Here is a 22,500-nt window from a genome sequence, read left to right as displayed (position 1 = left end):
TGTCAGGTGTTTTTTTTTCTTTTACAGGTGCAGACTGATGTCAGGCAACCAGGAAAACGCAAAAAATGCATTTTTTTAGCGCAATTTTTGCAATGGATCGGCAACCAAACACACGTGTGATTTATTGTCGCTTTATGACAAATGGATTGTATATTTAAAATATTTGCAAAAAAATGTCAGCTGTTTTTTTTTTTTTTATGTTTCTATTAAATATTGTTATAAATATCTCTGTCATGTTTTATTGCATGGAAATCAATTGTCCCTTCCATCCGATTTCATCATTAAACTTGTATTATAGGAGGAGGATTATCAACACACACCTTGTCTCTCCGAGCGCCAGTCACTTCTGAGGAACTCTGCGCCTGAACTCAGCTATATATACCCTGCACGCTGTGACGTCACAGTTGGCCCGGCCGACCGTTACTTTTCAGCAGCTCTGAGATTGGAACTTAGTGGCCGTCTGTAGACCTGTGTATAAAACCGGCACAGCGCCCCCCCCCGACCTGGCGGACCAGGGTATTGCACCTATTAGCTGAATTAGGACATGACTTTTTCTGACACTGTTTTTAATCAGTATTTTGTTGCTAGAAATTTACTCAGAATCCCCACATTATATATATATGTTTATTTGTTTGGTTCTATATTATTTATTTAATATATATAACAGCATAAATAAATAAATCAAAACAATATATATATATATATATATATATATATATATATATATATTTATTTAAAATATTTATATAAATATATATATATTTTAAAAAAATATATATAAGAGCATATATATATTTTTTAAATAAATAAGAATAAAAAAAAATATATATATATATTTTGTAAACGGATGAAATGGGGCGGAATGTGAAGGGAAATCTCCCCAATGGGGACACTGGTTCTGGTGATTCCCTCACTTTTTATTTCCTCTCACTTCCTGTTTTGGCTATGGGACAGGAAGTGAAGGCAAATTTCCCCAATGGGGACACAGATGAAAGAAAACACCTGACAGAGGTGATAGCTCCTCCCCTTACTCCATCCACAATGAAAACAAGGTTTTTCCCGGGGTTCTCCCCCACCCTCCTCCCATCTGGGGTCACTTCTCAATGTTTCTGTGATCTCCGGCTGATATAATGAGAGGGAGATTCCGGCTGTAATATCGGCTCCCCGGTGAGGAACGTTTATAGACGTACGTCAGTCAGGACGGGGTTAAGGTACGCTCTGACCTCAGCCAATCACAGCCATGGGGAGGAGCTCCAATCACCGGCCTCCAGCAGGGGGCGGGCACTAGGGTGAGTCTATGGCAGGGATAGGCTGGAAGTCACTTTCAGGGCGGGTTCTATGCCGGGCACTATCAAAGACTCTTCTGGTAAAAAGTGACCCCCCACAAATCGCTCTTTAGGTCCAGAGCTGCCGGCATTGGCTCATCATTTACCAGGAACTTCCTCTAGAACATATAGAGGGGTCCCGGGGGGGGGGGGTCCTTTATAATTTCCCTGCTGGGGTCCCATCCATGGGGGGCGGGGCTACAGCTGTGTGTGTCGGTGTCCGGTATTCCTGTAGGGGGCAGTATAACCTGAGAAAATAAAACGATTTTATGATGAGGATAGAAAACTGACTGCAGTCTCCGCCCTGTAATCACCAGCTCAGCCGCTGATTGGTTGATCAGTTTATAGAGGAGGGGGTGGGGGGAGGGGCACATTTACAGATATCAGTCATTGTGGGGGGTAAAGAGGCTCTAATCTTGGATATGTGGATGTAGCCGAGTGTCCGGAGTTCCTCTTTAGGTTGATGGAAGTTCCTGGAGGTGTCTGTGTATCTCTTCCCTCCCACAGACATCACAGCCCACCCTCCGACACCGCCTACATCTGCTTTCCTCTCCAGAAGGACGGCGCCACCTGTGTTCAGGCATCATCCAGGGTCACCTGGACTATAATGCTGCATCAGCGATGACACATCACTTCATGTAAATCCTGGTGCCTGTGCTGGTCTTGGCTGTGTCCACAACTGTCTGACACTGATCAGCCCCCTGCTGCAGCCTCTGACATTATGATTTGTTACAATGTTGCAATCTGATCGCTGAGGGGGAGCAGACTGAGGACATCATCTCCGCCTAGGCAAAGCCACCGATTGGACCTGATTTTGCCACCAATACAAAAATGTGAAAAAACACGACGGAGGGGGGATTTTAAAGAGACCAGTGATGAGATGATTGGAGCTTTGTGACATGGAGCATTATCCTGCTGGATGGAGCCATCAGAAGACGAGGACACTGCAGTCATAAAGGGATGGACATGGTCAGCGAGAATACTCCGTGGTGTTTAACCACTTGCTTGCCGGGAACTTTTACCCCCTTCCTGCCCAGGCCAATTTCAGATGCCAGGCCCCTGACACTTGGAATGACAATTGCGCGTATCATTCTCTTCACACACATAGAGCTTTCGTTTGGTGGTATTTAATCATGCGCAGTACGGAACAGACGAAGCTTCGGAAAATCTCCGAAGCTGAACGGCGCCTGCGCCGTGAGTGGAGGTGGTAGCCCCACCATCCAAGCGGACATAGGGTTGTGAATATTAGAGGGCCGCTCGCCACGCTTCAGGCTCGGCCTCGCTGCGCTCGGCTCTTTTATATTCCTGCTTTATGTCCACTTGGATGGTGGGGATAGAACCTGGACTCACAGCGCATGCGCCGTTCATCCTCGGCAATTTTCGGAATCTGTGTTGCTGTGTACTGCGCATGCGCAGTACACAGCGGACACTATCGGATGGGGGACCTTATATGATAGGACACCGGCATTTCTGTGTTTACATGTGACCAGCTCTGATTGGACGCGGCCGATTACATGGTTAACCACTTCAGCCCCAGAAGAATTTACCTCCCTTCCTGTCCGAGGCATTTTTTTTTGTGATACGCCACTGCGTCGCTTTAACTGACAATTGCACGGTCGTGCGACACTGTACCCAAACAAAATGGACGTCGTTTTTCCCCCCATAAATAGAGCTTTCTTTTGGCAGTATTTGATCCCCTCTGCGGTTTTTATTTTTTGCGCTATAAACAAGAAAAAGCGAAAATTTTGAAAAGACCCCACAATATTTTGTACTGTTTGCTGTAATAAATATCCCCATTTTTTTTTTCTTTTTAAAGCGATTTTCTCCCTCAGTTTAGGCCGATGTGTATTCTTCTACATATTTTTTGGTAATATAAATCGCAAAAAGCTTTTTTTTCCCACACATAGAGCTTTCTTTTGGTGTTACTTGATCACCTCTGCAGGTTTCTATTTTTTGCGCTATAAACAATAAAAAGGTAAACAATTTTGAAAAAAAAAACCAATATTTTTTACTTTTTGTTATAATAGATATCCCCAAAATATATATATATATATAAAAAAAAACTAATTTCTTCCTCCATTTAAGCCGATATGTATTCTACATATTTTTAGTTGAAAAAAATTGCACTAAGCGTATATTGATTGTAGACGCTATAACTTTTGCGCAAACCAAAATAGAGGGTAGATTTATGGCATTTTTATTATTTTTTTTGTACTAGTAATGGCAGTGAACTGGGGTTTTTTTTTTGTTTTGTTTTTTAGCAGGACTGCGACATTGCGGCAGACAGACACTTATGACACTATATTTGGACCAGTGACAGTTATACAGCGATTAGAGCTAAAAAATAGCCACTGATTACTGTATAAATGACACTGGCAGGGAAGGGGTTAACACTAGAGGGGCGATCAAGGGGTTAACTGTGTGTCCTAGGGAGTGATTCTAACTGTGGGGGGGGGACTGCCTGGGCGAGGAGACCGATCGTTGTTCCTAAGCAATAGGAACAACAGATCACTCTCCTCACCCCTGAGAGGACGGAGATCTGTTTGTTTACATTGACAGACATCCGTTCTTTCCTTCTCAGGAGCGATCACCAGTAGCCGGTGGCCATCAGGGCGGCCGGTGCCAGGCACGAGCTCCTACGTCGCTTGTGCGCCCTATACTCCTTAAAGCGCCTGCCATACAGATGGGGCTCTTTACAGAGATGGGGGTCACGCCATGTCCTAGCAACACCCAGAATGAGAGCCGCAACCGCCCCGCCGTCATTTCACAGTAGGTGGGTGGCAAGCGGTTAAAGAGGTTGTAAACCCCGTTACATCACTTTAACCTACAGGTAAGCCTATAAGACGACTTACCTGCATGTACCTTGACCATCTCTTAAAGGTGCACAGTTTAGGAGATAATCACTGTATCCACATGTGCCAACGTCACCGGGCGCATGCGCACTGAAGAAATGGCGGCGCTCGTGCCGTTTCTTCAATAGCTGTGACCAGTGGCTCTTGCGTGATGTCATTATTGGCTCCTGACTAGGGATGAGCTTCGTGTTCAAGTCGATGTGACACCAACCCACGTGACATAAAGCCATGTGACACCGCCCCTTGTCCCTATATAAGTGGCCGCGCAGCGAGTCCCTGGCATTGTGGCCAGAGAGATCGTCGAGTCAACATCTCCTGGAGAAGAAGAAGAAGAACGGAAGGCGGCGGCGGCGGCGACAGAAGACCGGGCCACCGCCTGTAATAGAGCTAGAAGAAGGCGCGGTGGCCCGGCAGAAGAACCGAAGAGGGGGACAAGACCCCCGAAGTCGGGAGAAGAGGCCGGCGGCGAGGAAGAAAGCCGGACTCCTCCGCTAGTAAAAGAGCTACAAGAAGATAGCGGAGGAGTCCGGCGAGAAGACCCCCAGAGCTGTGCAATAAAGTATTTTATCTCGTGTGTTGTGTTTTTTTTGTACTTTTATTTTACAGGTACATTGTACCCCATACTCATTCACATAGGGTGGGGGGCCGGTATACGGGGGCCCCCTTATTAAAGGGGGCTCCCGGATTCCGATAAGCCCCCCGCCCGCAGACCCCGACAACCAACGGCCAGGGTTGTCGGGAAGAGGCCCTTGTCGTCATCAACATGGGAACAAGGTGCTTTGGGCTGGGGGGGGCCACGCGGCCCGCCCTTCCCCAAGGCACCCCCCATGTTGAGGGCGGCCTGGTACGGCTCAGGAGTGGGGGGGGCGCTCGCTCGCCCCCCTTTCCTGGCCGGCCGGGTAGCGTGCTCGGACAAGGGTCTGTTGTGGACTTGGGGGGGACCCCCACGCCGATTTTTTTCCGGCGTTGGGGTTCCCCTTTAAGTCCATACCAGGCGGCGGGGCCAGCGATGTCTCCTTCGCGGGCCCCGCCTACCTGGAGACCTGCTCGAAATGAGTGGACTTTTCTCCGGGCGGGAAAAGTCTGCTCATTTCAAAAGTACAGCGGACTGGCACACACACGGCCGGATTGCGAGTCCGGCGGGAAGATTGGTGTGCAACACGGCATTCTAAGTCCGCCGTACTTTCGGGTCAAAAAAGTATGCCGGAGGCTACACACGGGGGATTGTTTGGCGGACTTGAGTTTGCCAGACTTTTCCACCAGATTGATCGTGTGTACGCGGCATAAGGGTGTACATTTTTGATTTCACTCCTCACTACCTATCACAGTTTTGAAGGCCATAAAATGCCAAAATAACACAAAACCCCCCCAAATGACCCCATTTTGGAAAGTAGACACCCCTAAATTTAGGGGTACACTAGTGAGACTCACAGGTAAAAAAGCACCTAGGCTGTCAGCGACTGTATCAAAACACTACAAAAAAAAACTGTTAGCGATCGCAGGGATCAGGCCTGACTCTGCGAACGCTGCAGTTATGTGTGTTGTGTTTTGTAAGTGACAGTGATCGATCGATACTGTACTTGGGTGGGCTGGGCTGGGCTTGGCGGAGGGGCTAAACGCAGGTGCTAGCAGGTATCTGGGCTGATCCCGCTAACAATGCGTTTTGGGAAACCTAAACTGCTGGCGACGCTAATATAGATCTGATCAGATACTATATTACTAAGGGAGGTGTATGCTTTGCGTGTGGGTGTTAGCGGTACTGGCACTAACCTGACGCTGCCTGGGCGACGCAGATCTTATCTGACCCTCAAACTTATATCACCCGCTGGGTGATCAGGGGGTTAAACCTTTATTAGGTAATAAATGGCGGGTGCCCTGAAACTATAAAAAAATAACTAATCAACCAGCGTCACCTGTAACAGTTATATGGTGATCACTGGTGAAAGGGTTAACTAGGGGGCAATCAGGGGGCTTTATGCGGTAGTATATGGGGGTCCCTGGCGCTATAAAAAGCTGCGGCGAACCTAAATACCTACCTGCCTAACTAGCGTCACCTGTGACACTAATACAGCGATCAGAAAAACGATCGCTTATTAGGCTTGGTTCATACTGGAGCGATGCGGGAACGCCGCGAATCCGCGGCGGGTTCCCGCATCCCATGCCTCCCATGCCTCCCATGCCTCCTAGCGGCAGTTCACACTGCCCAATGCGAACTGCAGGGAGTGTCAGTGAAATGTTAATGACACCCCCAGATCAGTTCGCATATCGCAGTGCGATCTGCAAACTCGGACAGGAATCGGATCGCATGGTGTGAACACCCATGCGATCCGATTCTGCTGCGGAACAAAAAAAGGGTCTCGTGCGAGTTTGCGGCGGGTGCGATGCGAATTCAGCCATACTATCAGTATGGCTGAAATCGCATCGCACAGAGATCGGATGTGATTTGCACTGCAGTGCGGTGCGAATCACATCCGTTCTCATAAACTGCTGCAATGTGAACCCAGCCTTAGTGACACTGGCGACGTGGGGTGATCACGGGGTTAAACCTTTATTGGGGGGGTTAGGGGGGTACCCTAGAGCTAAAGAGGGCTAACCCTAACTGCCCTAACAGTTATTGCAGTCACAAATGATACCAATGGAATAATAAAAAAAAATAAAAAATGCAATTGGTGTCACTGTGACTGGGGGTGCAGGGGTGATTGGGGGGGTGATCGGGGGGTGAAAATGTGCCTGGCGTGTTCTACTGTATAGTGTAGTGTTTGTGCAACTCACCGATCCTCTCTCCTCGGTGCCGGAATGAAAAATACCGACACGGAGGAGAGATTACATCACTTCCTCTGCCTGTGTTTACATTACAGGAGAGGAAGTGATGTCATGCTGCAATTCCTGCGAGGGGGTGACCATGAATGAATGGCCGCCCCCTCATCCCGGATCGCTCCTGCACGGAATCCGACCGCCGCTGGCACCGGGGGGGGGGGCCCGATTGGGCCCCCCACCCGCGGGAATGCAGGGACGTATATGTACGCCCATATGCCTGCCCGTGCCATTCTGTCGATGTACATCGTCGTGCGGCGGTCGGCAATTGGTTAATTTAGCTTCTTGTCATTTAATATTTATCTTATTTATGCAATTGCACCCACAGACACCCCCGCCCAGTCGGGTCCCCCGAACCCATATGCCCCAACTCCCCCCCATCTGGTCGGGTGGCAGCTTCCTTTTGCTTCTCCTCCTTGGCAATCACGGCGTATTGGAATGCCTAGGAGGAGGAAGGAACAAGGGTGACAGTCTACACTTTTTTACACAAAACAATATCATATATAAGCTTTTATATTGGTAAACGTTCCTTAATAGTATTCTAATTAGTTCATGTCATTTATTGGGTAAGGGATTTGGAGGGTGCCTACATACATTATCTCACAAAAGTAAGTACACCCTTCACATTTTTGTAAATATTTTATTCTATCTTTTCATGTGACAACACTGAAGAAATGACACTTTGATACAATGTAAAGTAGTGAGTGTACAGCTTGTATAACTGTAACTTTGCTGTCCCCTCAAAATAACTCAACACACAGCCATTAATGTCTAAACTGCTGGTAACAAAAGTGAGTACACCCCTAAATGAAAATGTCCAAATTGGACCCAATTAGCCATTTTCCCTCCCAGGTGTGATGTGAATCATTAGTGTTACAAGGTCTCAGGTGTGAATGGGGAGCAGGTGTGTTAAATTCGGTTTTATCACTCTCACTCTCTCATACTGGTCACTGGAAGTTCAACATGGTACCTCATGCCAAAGAACTTTCTGAGGATCTGGATAAAAAAAGAATTGTTGCTCTACATAAAGATGGCCTAGGCTATAAGAAGATTACCAAGACCCTAAAACTGAGCTGCAGCACGGTGTCCAAGACCATACAGCGGTTTAATAGGACAGGTTCCACTCAGAACAGGCCTCGCCATGGTCGACCAAAGAAGTTGAGGTCACGTGCTCAGCGTCATATCCAGAGGTTGTCTTTGGGAAATAGATGTATGAGTGCTGCCAGCATTGCTGCAGAGGTTGAAGGGGTGGGGGGTCAGCCTGTCAGTGCTCAGACCATACGCCACACACTGCATCAGATTGGTCTGCATGGCTTTCATCCCAGAAGGAAGCCTCTTCTAAAGATGATGCACAAGAAAGCCCACAAACAGTTTGCTGAAGACAAGCAGACTAAGGACATGGATTACTGGAACCATGTCCTGTGGTCTGATGAGACCAAGATAAACTTATTTGGTTCAGATGGTGTCAGGCGTGTGTGGAGGCAACCAGGTGAGGAGTACAAAGACAAGTGTGTGTTGCCTGCAGTCAAGCATGGTGGTGGGAGTGTCATGGTCTGGGGCTGCATGAGTGCTGCCGGCATTGAGGAGCTACAGATCATTGAGGGAACCATGAATGCCAACATTTACTGTGACATACTGAAGCAGAGCATGATCTTCTACCTTCGGAGACTTGGCCGCAGGGCAGTATTCCAACATGATAACAACCCCAAACACACCTCCAAGATGACCACTGCCTTGCTAAAGAAACTGAGGGTAAAGGTGATGGACTGGCCAAGCATGTCTCCAGACCTAAACCCCGTTGAGCATCTGTGGGGCATCCTCAAACGGAAGGTGGAGGAGCGCAAAGGTCTCCAACATCCACCAGCTCCGTGATGTCATCATGGAGGAGTGGAAGAGGACTCCAGTGACAACCTGTAAAGCTCTGGTGAACTCCATGCCCAAGAGGGTTAAGGCAGTGCTGGAAAATAATGGAGGCCACACAAAGTATTGACACTTTGGGCCCAATTTGGACATTTTCACTTAGGGGTGTACTCACTTTTGCTGCCAGCGGTTTAGACATTAATGGCTGTGTGTTGAGTTATTTTGAGGGGACAGCAAATTTACACTGAGTAATGGATGGCTTCAAAACATAATAAAGCATAAATTAATAATGTACACCCTCATCCCAATTAGATAATCTAGAAAAAGGTGTTAATGTCTCTGGTCTCCTATCAGAGATGTCAACTAGAAATGTGTGAGCAAGGGGACTATCACGGGGCACAGATAATGATAAAACAGTTATGACAACAACATTAATTAATATAAAAACAATTTATTAAAGTTACATAGATATAACATCTTCAAATATAAATCACAGATTCGTAGAGAAGGGTGGGGAAAATCGACTAGTTTCGCTTCACAGCTTCTTCAGGATATTACCTACATCTAAAAATACATTCATTTAATATGAAAAATTATTATATATTATGATCACAACATATTACATATATAATCATTTCAATACGGAGACATAGTTACACAGATTAAAGTGAGAGCGTATTCTTACCTATCCACCCTTATCCCAGCACCAGGCCAGATCCAACTGAGGGAGAAGGAAAAAGTCTTACCCGGCGATTGGGAGGGGGAAGCCTTTTTATAATCTGTAGAGCCATTATCTGTTATGCCTGGCCATGGTTTAAACTTTCCAGTGGTTACTTGTTTGTGACCTTCCTGCGATCGGCCTGGAGGGTACTGATGCATCGCCCTTTTGCCATACCTGTCCCTGTAAACTGGATAGGACACGACTCTATGTCTCTATCAGCACTAGCATTAATAGTTTTTATTTTATATAAATTGTTAGTTATATGTATATTTTACTTAACTAAATATTATGTGCTGCAGATGTATATATAACTTTTGTATATTGTGATGTAACAGCGTCTTCTTGTCATCTCCTTTGAATCAATTTCTTGTTCCAGCTGCCCAGGGGATCCTTGATGTGTGAGGGGATTTCTTCCCGGCGACTGGTGTGGTCTGGAGGTGGGACACTTTTACTGTGAAGAAACCATTGAAATAATGTTCAGGTCTCAGGGAAACCCTGCTAAAAAAAAATAATTATATCTTTAGATCAGTGGTCTCCAAAGTGCGGCCGTTTGCTTGCCTGTTTCCGGCCCTTGGGGCACTATTCATCCCACTGACACCAACGATTGAACACTAGTCCTCCCACTGACACCAACAATGGGGTGCTATTCCTCCCACAGCACAGACTCTAATGATGGTTCACCATTCCTCCCACTGATATAAATGTTTGAACACTATTTCTCCCACTGACACCAACAATGGGGCATGATTACTGCCACTGACACCAAAGATGGGGCAGTATTCCTCTGACTGATACCAACAGTGAGCGCTATTTCTCCCACTGACAACAAAGAAGTGGGCACTATTTCTGCCACTGACACCAATGATAGGGAAACAATTTCTCCCACCGATACCAATGAAGGGGTGCAATTCCTCCTACTACTAACCACAGACATTGGGGGAGATTTTCCAAAACTGGGAGCACTCACAATGCAGATGGAGGCATGCACCCATATCCTTATATAATATTTTTACGTTGGTACTCTGCATTGTCCTACTAATTTAGTTTATATTTATTCAAACACAATTGCTTATATTGTTTATTCAGAGCTATATATTACTGTAGGTCTAGAGTCGCATAGGTATATGCTATTTACCATTATTGCTATGGCTACTTTTGATGCTAGTTGGTTGTTGCTGGGTTGGGTTATGCTTTGGGCTGGCTGTTTCCGGCCAGTTTCCTCAGTTCCGGGAGCTGCGATGTGCTCCTGGGGCCCTTCCTCTCCTCCCTTTGGGTTGTTTGGGGATTGGACTGACGCCCAATCACGCATCAACGTCTCACCCCCGTCGCCGCTCACGCTACGCACACTAGTGACATTTGCGCAGCGACGCTGGATGTGTCCATCTAACGTCCCCCACAGGGTGGTTGGCTCGGACGGGGTGTTGGCGAATGCAGCTCTTAGTTTTTGACGCCCTTTCCTCTTATTGCACATTAGCATGGCGTTGGTGGACACCCATGACCCTATTGGATTGTCTATACTCCTCCCAATCGATTCATACCCCCTTCAGGGTTATTACCCCATGTTTATGGTGCACGACTGGACTTCATTAGTTTCACTGTATTCCAGGTATCTTATTGGTTTCCCCTACCCTTCCTTTCCAATATTTACTATTATGTTTTGCCCCAATCCCTCCCCGTCCTTGGTATCAATACCGTAGCTTCGGGGGTTATTTGGCATTTCCCATTTTTTTCAAATTACTTTTCTTACCACAATGGGGGTTATTATGTTATCCCTAATACCCTGCACTATAGGTACCCCCTTGACATGTCCATATCATGGATAGTCCTTGCACCATAATTTCTTAGTTTTTCCATCAATATTTTTGATATCTTTAGTCACCTTTTGTAATAATTTATCCACTGCTATATCCCATATATTTTAACATATACTCCCTTCTTCACAGATGGTAACAACTTTGTGGATCACATTCTCTTTTTCCATCCATGAGGGCCTATCTCTGGGGAATATTGTCTCCCCTTGGCTATCCATCCACGGTCGGGATTGTCCACCTCAGCTCCTGGGACTGATGTTGTTTCTGGTCAGCCTTCTGGCCCTCCATGCCTGCACCCAGTTTCATTGACATTCCTGTAAATAGTCTTGGTAAACTGGGGTAATTTCCCCTCTCTTTCTCCTCCATAAAATACCCATTATTTTATTTTATTTTTACAAATTAATTATGTGTTTCAATACTTATAGACATCTACACCATACTTGCTCCTGAAGAGTGGCAGTCGCCACGAAACGCGTCAAGCCAATAGATGCCTTTTTCGCTCATAATTTGCAACACCATCAATGACCATACTTACCAATTGGATTGTACCAATAAATCTGAAATATTGTTTTTTACCAAGGAGACACGCTTTCATGAAAATGGTTCTATACAATGTGTACAATATGAACTCATTATGTTACTAGTATATTATGTCATTATTATCATTGTCATAATTTATATATTCCAATGAACTTTGTTCTATTTAATGGTTATATTATGAACTTACTATGCCAATATTTTATCATGGAATTACTATTATTGTTATTTTTATATCAATAAACCAATGACTGCCAATTGTTTTGCAATGTGGTCATGGAATGTTCATAGTTCTAATATACTTAGTACCGCCCATCTTCATGTATATCGTGATATCTCCAGGGGTGTATGCTTCATATAAAGTCCCACCTTTCTTCCTTCTTATCAATCAATAGAGATGGAGGTGCTTGGCGGCGTCAGCCTTGCGTTCTCACACAAAGTCCCAACTGGTTGCTCTTGTTTTCTATTCACAATGCTGATGTGCCTAGTAATCAGCTTCTAACTTCAGCTTGTTCAATCAAGCTTTGGCAATAAAACCTGGAAGCTGATTGGTTTCTATGCACCGCTGCACCAGATTTTGCAAGTTTCAGTTTTAGTAAATCAACCCAGGTGTTTACTGACACTGGGACAGCCTGGCCCCCCCTAAAAATCTGAAGAACAGTAAACCAGCCCTTTATTTAGAAATTGTATATTTGCCAAAGCATACTGGTGTTCAAAAAGGGAAGGGCTTCTTTACACTGGTGGGCAGAATATTCCTAATCTCGCGTACACGCGGTCAGAATTACCGACAACAAATGTTCGATGTGAGCTTGTTGTCAGAAAATCCGACTGTGTGTATGGTCCATCGGACTTTTGCTGTCGGAATTTCCAACAAATGTTTGAGAGCTGGTTCTCAAATTTCCCGACAACAAAACTTGAAGGAAATTCCGAGCGTGTGTACACAATTCTGACGCAGGAAATTCCACGCATGCTCGGAATCAAGCAGAAGAGCCGCACTGGCTATTGAACTTCATTTTTTTCGGCTCGTCGTACATCTTGTACGTCACCACTTTCTTGGCGTTCGGAATTTCCGACATTTGTGTGACTGTGTGTATGCAAGACAAGTTTAAGCCAACATCCGTTGGGAAAAAAAATTGACGGTTTTGTTGTCGGAATGTCCGATCGTCTGTGCGTGCCATTACAGTGGTGGTCAGTGGGAAGAATGTCTCTTACAATGGTGGTCAGTGGGAAGAATGTCTCTTACAATGGTGGTCAGTGGGAAGAATGTCTCTTACAATGGTGGTTGGTGGGAAGAATGTCTCTTACAATGGTGGTCAGTGGGAAGAATGTCTCTTACAATGGTGGTCGGTGGGAAGAATGTGTCTTACAATGGTGGTCAGTGGGAAGAATGTCTCTTACAATGGTGGTTGGTGGGAAGAATGTCTCTTACAATGGTGGTCAGTGGGAAGAATGTCTCTTACAATGGTGGTCGGTGGGAAGAATGTCTCTTACAATGGTGGTCAGTGGGAAGAATGTCTCTTACAATGGTGGTCAGTGGGAAGAATGTCTCTTACAATGGTGGTCAGTGGGAAGAATGTCTCTTACAATGGTGGTTGGTGGGAAGAATGTCTCTTACAATGGTGGTCAGTGGGAAGAATGTCTCTTACAATGGTGGTTGGTGGGAAGAATGTCTCTTACAATGGTGGTTGGTGGGAAGAATGTCTCTTACAATGGTGGTCAGTGGGAAGAATGTCTCTTACAATGGTGGTCGGTGGGAAGAATGTCTCTTACAATGGTGGTTGGTGGAAAGAATGTCTCTTACAATGGTGGTTGGTGGAAAGAATGTCTCTTACAATGGTGGTTGGTGGAAAGAACGTCTCTTACAATGGTGGTTGATGGAAAGTATGTCTCTTATAATGGTGGTTGGTCGCATTTTTGGACCATAAGCTCTCATCGGTCTTTTGCTGGGTGAATTTCCGATCGTGTGTACGCGGCATTACTGTTCTGATCCCCCTAAAAGGCTGCTTTCACACTGATGTGCTGCAGTTTACTTGCATTGCGGGTGCTGCGCAGTGCATCTGCAACTTTCTGGGGTTAGTTGCACTTTTAAATAGACTTCTATTATATCCTGCAGGTGTGGTAGTGCCGGGACAAGGTTACATAGTGCCCAGGGCGAACATGCCAAACTGCACCCCCCCGTCTCCAAGATGTATGAGCATTATGTGTCAGCAAACCCCCCCCCAACCCCCATAAAAGCACTAGTCTGCATACTTACCCCCTACGCATAAATTCCCTCCCAGTAAAAATCCACTCCCCTGCTCAAATCCCCCCTCTCAGCAAAAATCTTTGCACCAGACTGGCCAATATGGAGTGGGGGGCCAGATTCTTTCAGGTGTTCACAGAATAACCCATGGTCTAAACCATCGGGAGAACAAGCTGTGGTGACCATCTAGGGTTGCCACTTCTCCGATTTTGACCTGGACAGTACAGATTTAGAATGCTGTGCCCAGGTTTCCCTCTGCCTGACACCCGGACACCTGCTGCCAGGGGGTACCATAGGGCCTCCTGTAGGAGCCCCAGGCAGCACACAGGGGGACCCGTAACAGCAGGGGGATTGGAGAGGCGGGGCAATTACAGAGGAGTCAAAACATAAGGGAAAGAGAGAGAGGCGACAGGCAGCTGCTAGTGCGGAACTTTTTAATACATTTTTTAAACATCACTCTCCATGTCAGAGCTGTGGGCATGTCAGTCTGTGTTGTCCGCTGCCCCATTCTCCCCTCCGATCCACGCTGCTGTTATCACTGAGAGATTGTATAATTTTTCTTAACCTTTGTACTATTATACTGTAGACTTTAGTACCCTTCACTTCCCCTGAAGAAGGAACAAACATATATTTCCGAAACGCTGGGGTTATTCTGTGAACACCTCCAAGAATCTGCCCCCCCCCCCCACTGCATATTGGCCAGTCTGGTGCTCCAGTATATCCGAGTTTCAGGGTGCCTTTTGTTTCAATAATCTGTGTTATCATGTAATGTTTTTTATGATGTTATTTACTATTGTCCTTTATGGACATGTTTTTTAGATTGTATACTAATACATTTTGGTATTGAGCTAGTATTGGTATTGTTCAATGAGCTAGTATGCTATGCATACTAGCTCATTATGCCTTTGTCTTGCAGAGTGATCACGCTGGTAAGGCATAGTGGTGGTAATCAGGATGGTAGTATGTCAAATGGCGGTGAACATAGTAAAACAACTTCCTATCACCCAGAAAAAGCGGTAATGTGAACTGCTGTGCCCGGGTGACATACTGACCGCCGGGCTCCTGGGTGCACGCTCTGTGGTGGTTATGACTAAGGCCTTATAGGCTGAAACGCGTCAATCTTTCTTATTTGCGTTTGGTCACTCTGCCCTGTTAATAAATACTACATTTTTTAAGAACAATCACCGGAGTGCGGATCATCTTTTCCTCATGCATGTCCTGTTAGCCGCTAATGCAAAGTGAAGTACCGATACGTTAACCCCGCATCGGTGTGGCTTCCCGTCCACCGCTTATAGGCAATGGGCGGACAGGAAGTAGTTAGTAGTCCATTTTAGTTCAGCATTCAACAATGAGAAGAAGGGATCCATACCCTCCCCCAGGTTTTGTACTGTCGGAGCCATCACTAAGAGTTCAGCTCACACCCTCATGTGCAGTAACTTACAACTCTAAAAATTGCGCTATGAAGGTTGCCGACAGAACGTTCGGAGAAAGAGAGGGAATGTGCAACCGTCAAGGCCTTGCCATGTATACCGCTCAGAATCCTTGTCTCTGTATTGTATACCTAACATTTGTATTTAAACATTTTTGTAACAGTTCTTTTCTGGAGCGCTAACAAAAAAAAGAGTACAGTTTATTTTATTTTTTTATGTCTTTATTTTTTTGTAAACAATCCAAGACCCCCATTCATATACTGGGGCCAATTTTGGACAGAAGCCAATTAACCTACCTGCATGTCTTTGGATTGTGGGAGGAAACCGGAGTACCCGGAGGAAACCCACACAGGCACAGGGAGAACATGCAAACTCCAGGCAGGTAGTGTCCTGGTTGGGATTTGAACCAGCGACCCTTTTTACTGCTAGGTGAGAGTGCTAACCACTACACCACTGTGCCGCCCAACATTTGAGGCACCATGTTCGTAGAATCTCACGCCTTCAAAAGAGATTTGGACAGATCTGTCTCATTTTCATATCTGTAGTTCTTCGTCTTCACCAGGTTCCCCAGCTGATTGAAGTAATTTGCAGTTTGCTGCATCACGGGATGGTCCATGTATGTGTCTCTCTGTTTGCAACTTGATAGAGACTGATATCGGTCATGCAGAAGACCCGTCATCTTCCTCCGCTTCTACTCTTTATAGTGGAGCTGCACACGGTAGAGGTGGATACATTTGTAGACTTGGCTGGTGATTTCCAATGCAGCCATGGTAAGGTGATCATATTTTTAAAATGTATCCGGGAACTTTTTATTTATTTATTTTTTATTGGCAAATGGTAAACTATTTTATAAGCATAATATAGATGCAGTGTATGTGGTGTGTGTATGGATTGATTGTATAATATATATGTTATTTCTCACATTTTGTCCATAAATAAAGATAATTTTTTGAGCTATGACTACCAAATGTTATGGATGTAGCACCCTGATATTTAGGCAGGGTTGCTATTAAATTTAGTTGCCAAGTGATAGTTGCCTTGGCCAATCGGAGCGCCTCCGGAATCAATCCAAATGTAACCTGAACTACAATGGGTGTCCAGCAAGAGCATAATGACAACCTCCCATCATAGCCGGTCCAACACATGCCTCAAAAACATACCGGCCTCCAACCTCCCCTTAGCCGGTCCAACACACGCCTCAAGGGGGAGTATGGAAGAGGAAGGAAAGGAGGGGGGAGGGGAAGTTGGGGGTAAAGGAGGGGTGTGGGGGTTCCCCCAACCCCCACCCCCTTCTTCCTCCAACCTTCCCTCCCCCCCTTTTCCTCCCTGTGCCTCTTCCATACTCCCCTTTGTTCTACCGTTCCCTTTAGAATGTGATATTTTTGATTAACCTTAAAGCAGGCTGTTTACCACAAACATCTCAGGTACTTTTTTTACAGGTGATTATGTTTAAGTGATGTATTGTCCTACATTAAAACTTCTGCAGAAGCAGTAGAAAGGTAAATAGATGGCTCATGGGAAGACCCTCATGTTACTGGAGTGGCAGCCGCCACCAATGTAGGGACCTGTGTTGGTACAGCCGTACCTGGTCCCTAGGAGGGTTCCTCAGACTTTTTGTTGAATCTTCCTACTTTCGCCACTGCAGGCACAGTTTAAGTTGCGTGCTGTCTGTAGAAAAAGAAGAAAAGGATTATTAGTGGATATAACACAGGAGGATTTATTAGTGGATATAACACAGGACTATCACCTTTCAGTTACATAACAGACAGCCTGTCACTTCTGCAATACTTCTCAGTATAGGACTTGGTCATTTATGATATATATACATATATTTCTCCAAAAATGGCAGTTTTTATAAAGGTAGTTCTCTCCACAGAGGAGGTCGGCCTGATAGGTGGCTGAGAATTCAGCCTAAAGTATAGGAACCCTTTCTATATGTTCAGCCAGTGTCATTATTACCTCAAGAGTATAAAAGGGAGGACGTTATTTACTGGGGGTCCTGAGGTAAGTTAGAGGGATCCTTACTGGGACGCCTTGACTAGGCTAAATAACCATTGCTGAGAAACGAGAAAACATTTCCTAATCACTATTCCTACCCTTGGAATAAGCGATAGTAGAAGATTCGGCCATCGCCAATCACCTATCCACCACCAGTTCACAAGGAAAGGAGCATTCATTACAGATCTGTAACTTAACACTGGACAACTTCATATTAACTGTAATTGTGACCCCCCCCCCCCCCATGAGGAAGAACAACCTCCAACTATCCAGAGGTCTTTGATCTTCTAGTCCTAAACTGCTACAGTTTGTGAGAGACTGCCTAAGCAGTATAACAACAATACACGGTACTTACTTTTTTAATGTACTTCCACAGAGATCCTAGGGTTCTTAGGCAGCGACAGGTTTTCTTCTTGGCTTGTTTGATGGGTTTACAAGAGATATTGTAGTGAGACAGAAATTTTGTCAATTTCGTTCTAGTCTTGACCTTTTCAGACTTTTCTTTCCCTTCTCCTGTATGTTCCTCCCCTTCACTTCCATCTTCTGTGTGTTCTTGCCCTTCGCTGTCTTTAACGCCACTTTCTTCCCCATCACTTTCTTCAATGCCACTTTCTTCAGTGCATTTCATTTCCTCCTCACTTTCATGTGTTTCCTCTTGCCATGTCTCTTTCACTTCCACCCCTCTTTCATATGTTTCCTCTTCCCACATCTCTTCCCTTTCTTCCTCTCTTTCCTGTGTTTCCTCTTCCCCTGTCTCTTTCATTTCCTCCTCTCTTTCCTGTGGCCCCTCTTCCCACATCTCTTCCCTTTCTTCCTCTCTTTCCTGTGTTTCCTCTTCCCATGTCTCTTTCATTTCCTCCTCTCTTTCCTGTGGCCCCTCTTCCCACATCTCTTCCATTTCTTCCTCTCTTTCCTCTTCCCCTGTCTCTTTCACTTCCTCCTCAAGTTCCTGTGTTTCCACTTCCCACATCTCTTTCACTCCCTCTTCTCTTACCTGTGTTTCCTCTTCCCCTGTCTCTATCACTTCCTCCTCTCTTTCCTGTGTTTCTTCTTCCCACATCTCTTTCACTTCTTCCTCTCTTTCCTCTTCCCCTGTCTCTATCACTTCCTCCTCTCTTTCCTCTTCCCACATCTCTTCCATTTCTTCCTCTCTTTCCTCTTCCTCTGTCTCTTTCACTTCCTCCTCTCTTTCCTGTGTTTCCTCTTCCCACATCTCTTCCATTTCTTCCTCTCTTTCCTCTTCCCCTGTCTCTTTCACTTCCTCCTCAAGTTCCTGTGTTTCCACTTCCCACATCTCTTTCACTCCTTCTCTTACCTGTGTTTCCTCTTCCCCTTTCTCTATCACTTCCTCCTCTCTTTCCTGTGTTTCTTCTTCCCACATCTCTTTCAATTCCTCCTCTCCTGTCTCTATCACTTCCTCCTCTCTTTCCTCTTCCCACATCTCTTCCATTTCTTCCTCTCTTTCCTCTTCCCCTGTCTCTTTCACTTCCTCCTCTCTTTCCTGTGTTTCCTCTTCCCACATCTCTTCCATTTCTTCCTCTCTTTCCTCTTCCCCTGTCTCTTTCACTTCCTCCTCTCTTTCCTGTGTTTCCTCTTCCCACATCTCTTCCATTTCTTCCTCTCTTTCCTCTTCCCCTGTCTCTTTCACTTCCTCCTCAATTTCCTGTGTTTTCACTTCCAACATCTCTTTCACTCCCTCTTCTCTTTCCTGTGTTTCCACTTCCCCTGTCTCTATCACTTCCTCCTCTCTTTCCTGTGTTTCCTCTTCCCACATCTCTTTCACATCCTCCTCTCCTGTCTCCATCACTTCATCCTCTCTTTCCTCTTCCCACAACTCTTCCCTTTCTTCCTCTCTTTCCTGTGTTTCCACTTCCCACATCTCTGTCACTTCCTCCTCTCCTGTCTGTATCACTTCCTCCTCTCTTTCCTCTTCCCAAATCTCTTCCATTTCTTCCTCTATTTCCTCTTCCCCTGTCTCTTTCACTTCCTCCTCAATTTCCTGTGTTTCCACTTCCCACATTTCTTCCTCTCTTTCCTGTGTTTCCTCTCCCCCTATCTCCATAATTTCCTCCTCTCTTTCCTGTGTTTCCTCTTCCAACATCTGTTTCATTTCCTCACCTGGCACACTTTCGTCAGATGCACAGCTCTCCGTAGCCTATAAGAGAAAAAAAGAAGGTAAGTGGATGTACAGATTTGCAACTCTACTCGCTTTAAGATTTTATTGAAGGTTTTTTTTTGTGTTATCAATGTCCTGGGAAAGCTTCCCTGTACTTCATATAATCTCAGTAAGAGATGTAATAAGTGGAAGCCTCCCATCACGATTGCGAACTGCAATAAAAACCCTTCAGTGCATTTCATTTCCTCCTTTCCATTTAAAATCCCTGAACTTCCTCCCTTCATGTTCTACTTAGGATTTTTTTTGTTTTTAAAAGCATTTTTAATAAAAGAGTTTCTAATCAATCAATCAATCAGTTGGTGACTAAAGGTATTTCAAAAAGTAAACCTCTGAACATCCAAAATACAGCAGGATTGGGGGGGGGGGGTATGTGCAGATAATTAGAGGGGCACTTGTGCAAACTCCTCAGCTGCATAAGGGCCCCCTGGGACTTAGGGGCTCATCTACACAATCTATGCTTAGTAAAAAAAAGAATGCTTGTGTTTGGGAAGTAGGTAATTGGGGCTCATGTCCTAATCACTATTTATCCCCTTGGAATAAGGACTAGTACCAGATTCTGCCATCACCCCCCACTCCCCAATTCTCTAGGAAAGGGACATTCATTAAAAATCTGTAAATTAACACTGGACAATTCATATTGTCATTTTGACTGCTGTCGTGGAGCCAATGGGGGGAGGGAGCCTCTGCTCTCATATGTAGATCATACGAGAGAGCCTCTGCTCTCACATTGATGGATCAAGATTGAGGCTGGGGGGGCACATAGAAGGTTTATGCATAGAATGCGTTAAAGCGGTAGTAGTAAACCCACTGACTTTTTTACACCTGTAAGGCATAATGAGCTAGTATGCATCACATACTAGCTCATTATGACTTACCTTAGAATGAGATGCTGGTAATTCACCTGGTCCACGCCGAGAGAGCTGACATTTTCCCCTCGGCATGTCGACTCCAGCGCTGTGAGTGGCGCAGGGTCGTCACTCCCGCACATGCGCGCGGGAGACTTCTTTCCGGGAAGGTCCGGCGTCTGCCAGATTTTCAGCCGAGAATCCCAGGAGCTCATGCGCTGCTAAGGTCAGTGGCTCATTGCAAGGAGATATTCTTTTTACCTACAGGTAAGTTTTATTATAGGCTTACCTGCAGCTAAAGTTATTTAAAATTACTTTACTACCGTGAAAAACCTTCACCCGTTAGAACCACTTTAACTACCTAAGCATCATCATATTATATTATCATATTATATTATTATCATATTATGAGATACTTACTATGCTGGCCTGGCTGTATGTAGCCTCTTCTTCTCCCTCTACTCCTTTATTCTTCAGATTCCCTCTCCTTTGGAAATAGTTGAATCCAACCAAGAACTCTCCTGTCTGGCTTCGTTCTATAAATTTGAGATCGGAAGCTCTTCGTATCTCATATTGCTTCTGTCTGAGTTCTTCTCTTTTCCTTGCCTCTTCAAGTCTCCATTCCTTGTCTTTCGCACTAAACTCAGCCCTTAACCGTTCTTCTTCCTTCCACTTCATGTCCAGCTCCATGAGCCTTTTCCTTCGCTCTTGTGCCGTCAACATTTTCCCCTTTAATTTCATCTCTCTCATCGCAGCCACTTTTTCTTTATTTGCTAGGAGCTGTCTCTCTCGCTCTCTCGCCAACTCCTCCTTCCACCTCTTTTTAAGCTCCCTGAGCTCTGCCGCGATTCTGTCCACCTCCTCTTGTCTTCTCCTTCTTGCTTCCTGTATCTTTGCTCTATCTGCCCTAATGGCCTCCACTTGAGCTCTCTTGAGTTGGAGCTCCTCCTCGATCTGACTGTTTCTCCTGTCCATTTTGACCTATAAACAAGAAGAAAAAAAAATGGTGAGTTTTTAGTGAAGTAGAAATGATAAAGTGGAACTCCGCTTAAAATGTTTTTGTTTAAAATTTAGACAGGGAGCGGAAAGGCTTCGAGTATTTCCAAAGTTCCTTGTCTTCTGTGTCCTGACTGGGAAAGCTTCTCCTCACTTCCTTTCATTCTCAGTTGGAGAAGAAGTGAGCAGAATCCACAGACAGCAATAACCCAACTAAGGTGCTAAGCCCATAGCTATTGTCAAGCCACTCCGGTCCGGTCTCATAATCAGCTGTCAATTTAGGGGAAGGACCGCTGACAATGGAGGCCCCATAGTAAGCTTATGGGTGACATCATGGCCCGTTGTCGGCGACCTCTACTCTACACAGAAGCTGGAGTGATCATGTGACTGGACCCCAAGTGGCTTCAGAATAGGTAAGTATACGGATCATTTCTTTACAGAGTTAGAATAGAGTTCACATTGGGGTGGGTGTAGGTTTAGCCTTAGTTAGCTTTTAACTGACCTTCCACTTTAACCACTTAAAGACCAGAAGACCAGGCATACTTCTAATTTGTTTCTTACAAAGTAAAATCAGTATTTTTTTGCTAGAAAACTACTTAGAACCCCCAAAAACATATATAATATATATATATTATATATATATATATATATATATATATATATATATATATATATATATATTTTTTTTTTTAGCTGAGACCCTAGAAAATAAAATGGCGGCCGTTGCAATTTTTTATGTGGCACTGCATTTGCGCAGCAGTCTTTTAAATGCATTTCTTTGGGGGGAAAAAAAAACATTTCAATAAATAAAATAAAAAAAAGTAAATTTAGCCCAATGTTTTTGCATAACGTGAAGGGTGATGTTACACCGAGTAAATAGATACCTTATATGT

At 45.1% G+C, this 22,500-nt stretch overlaps 2 protein-coding genes across 2 annotated transcripts in view; both read right to left on the bottom strand.

Annotated features, from left to right (window-relative positions):
* LOC143927078 (uncharacterized) overlaps nucleotides 1-22,500 on the bottom strand; it is a 29,376-nt gene that overhangs the window by 4,970 nt on the left and 1,906 nt on the right. The window contains exons 2-4 of the mRNA XM_077451035.1: nucleotides 21,032-21,592; nucleotides 19,158-19,745; nucleotides 17,224-17,260 (exon numbers count right to left, since the gene is read on the bottom strand). Coding sequence (XP_077307161.1) covers nucleotides 17,224-17,260; nucleotides 19,158-19,745; nucleotides 21,032-21,586 — 1,180 coding nt within the window. The 5' untranslated portion in view covers nucleotides 21,587-21,592. The remainder of the gene's footprint in view (nucleotides 1-17,223; nucleotides 17,261-19,157; nucleotides 19,746-21,031; nucleotides 21,593-22,500) is intronic.
* The window catches only part of LOC143927077 (uncharacterized), a 29,374-nt gene continuing 28,647 nt past the window's right edge, over nucleotides 21,774-22,500 (bottom strand). The window contains exon 6 of the mRNA XM_077451034.1: nucleotides 21,774-21,877. Coding sequence (XP_077307160.1) covers nucleotides 21,774-21,877 — 104 coding nt within the window. The remainder of the gene's footprint in view (nucleotides 21,878-22,500) is intronic.

The sequence above is a fragment of the Lithobates pipiens genome, unplaced genomic scaffold (genome assembly GCF_037356315.1).
Source record: "Lithobates pipiens isolate NorthernLeopardFrog02 unplaced genomic scaffold, aLitPip1_a1.2 Scaffold_23, whole genome shotgun sequence".
Classification (NCBI taxonomy): domain Eukaryota; kingdom Metazoa; phylum Chordata; class Amphibia; order Anura; family Ranidae; genus Lithobates; species Lithobates pipiens.
Note: the sequence above shows the minus strand (reverse complement) of the source record. Positions and strands in the feature narration are given on the sequence as shown.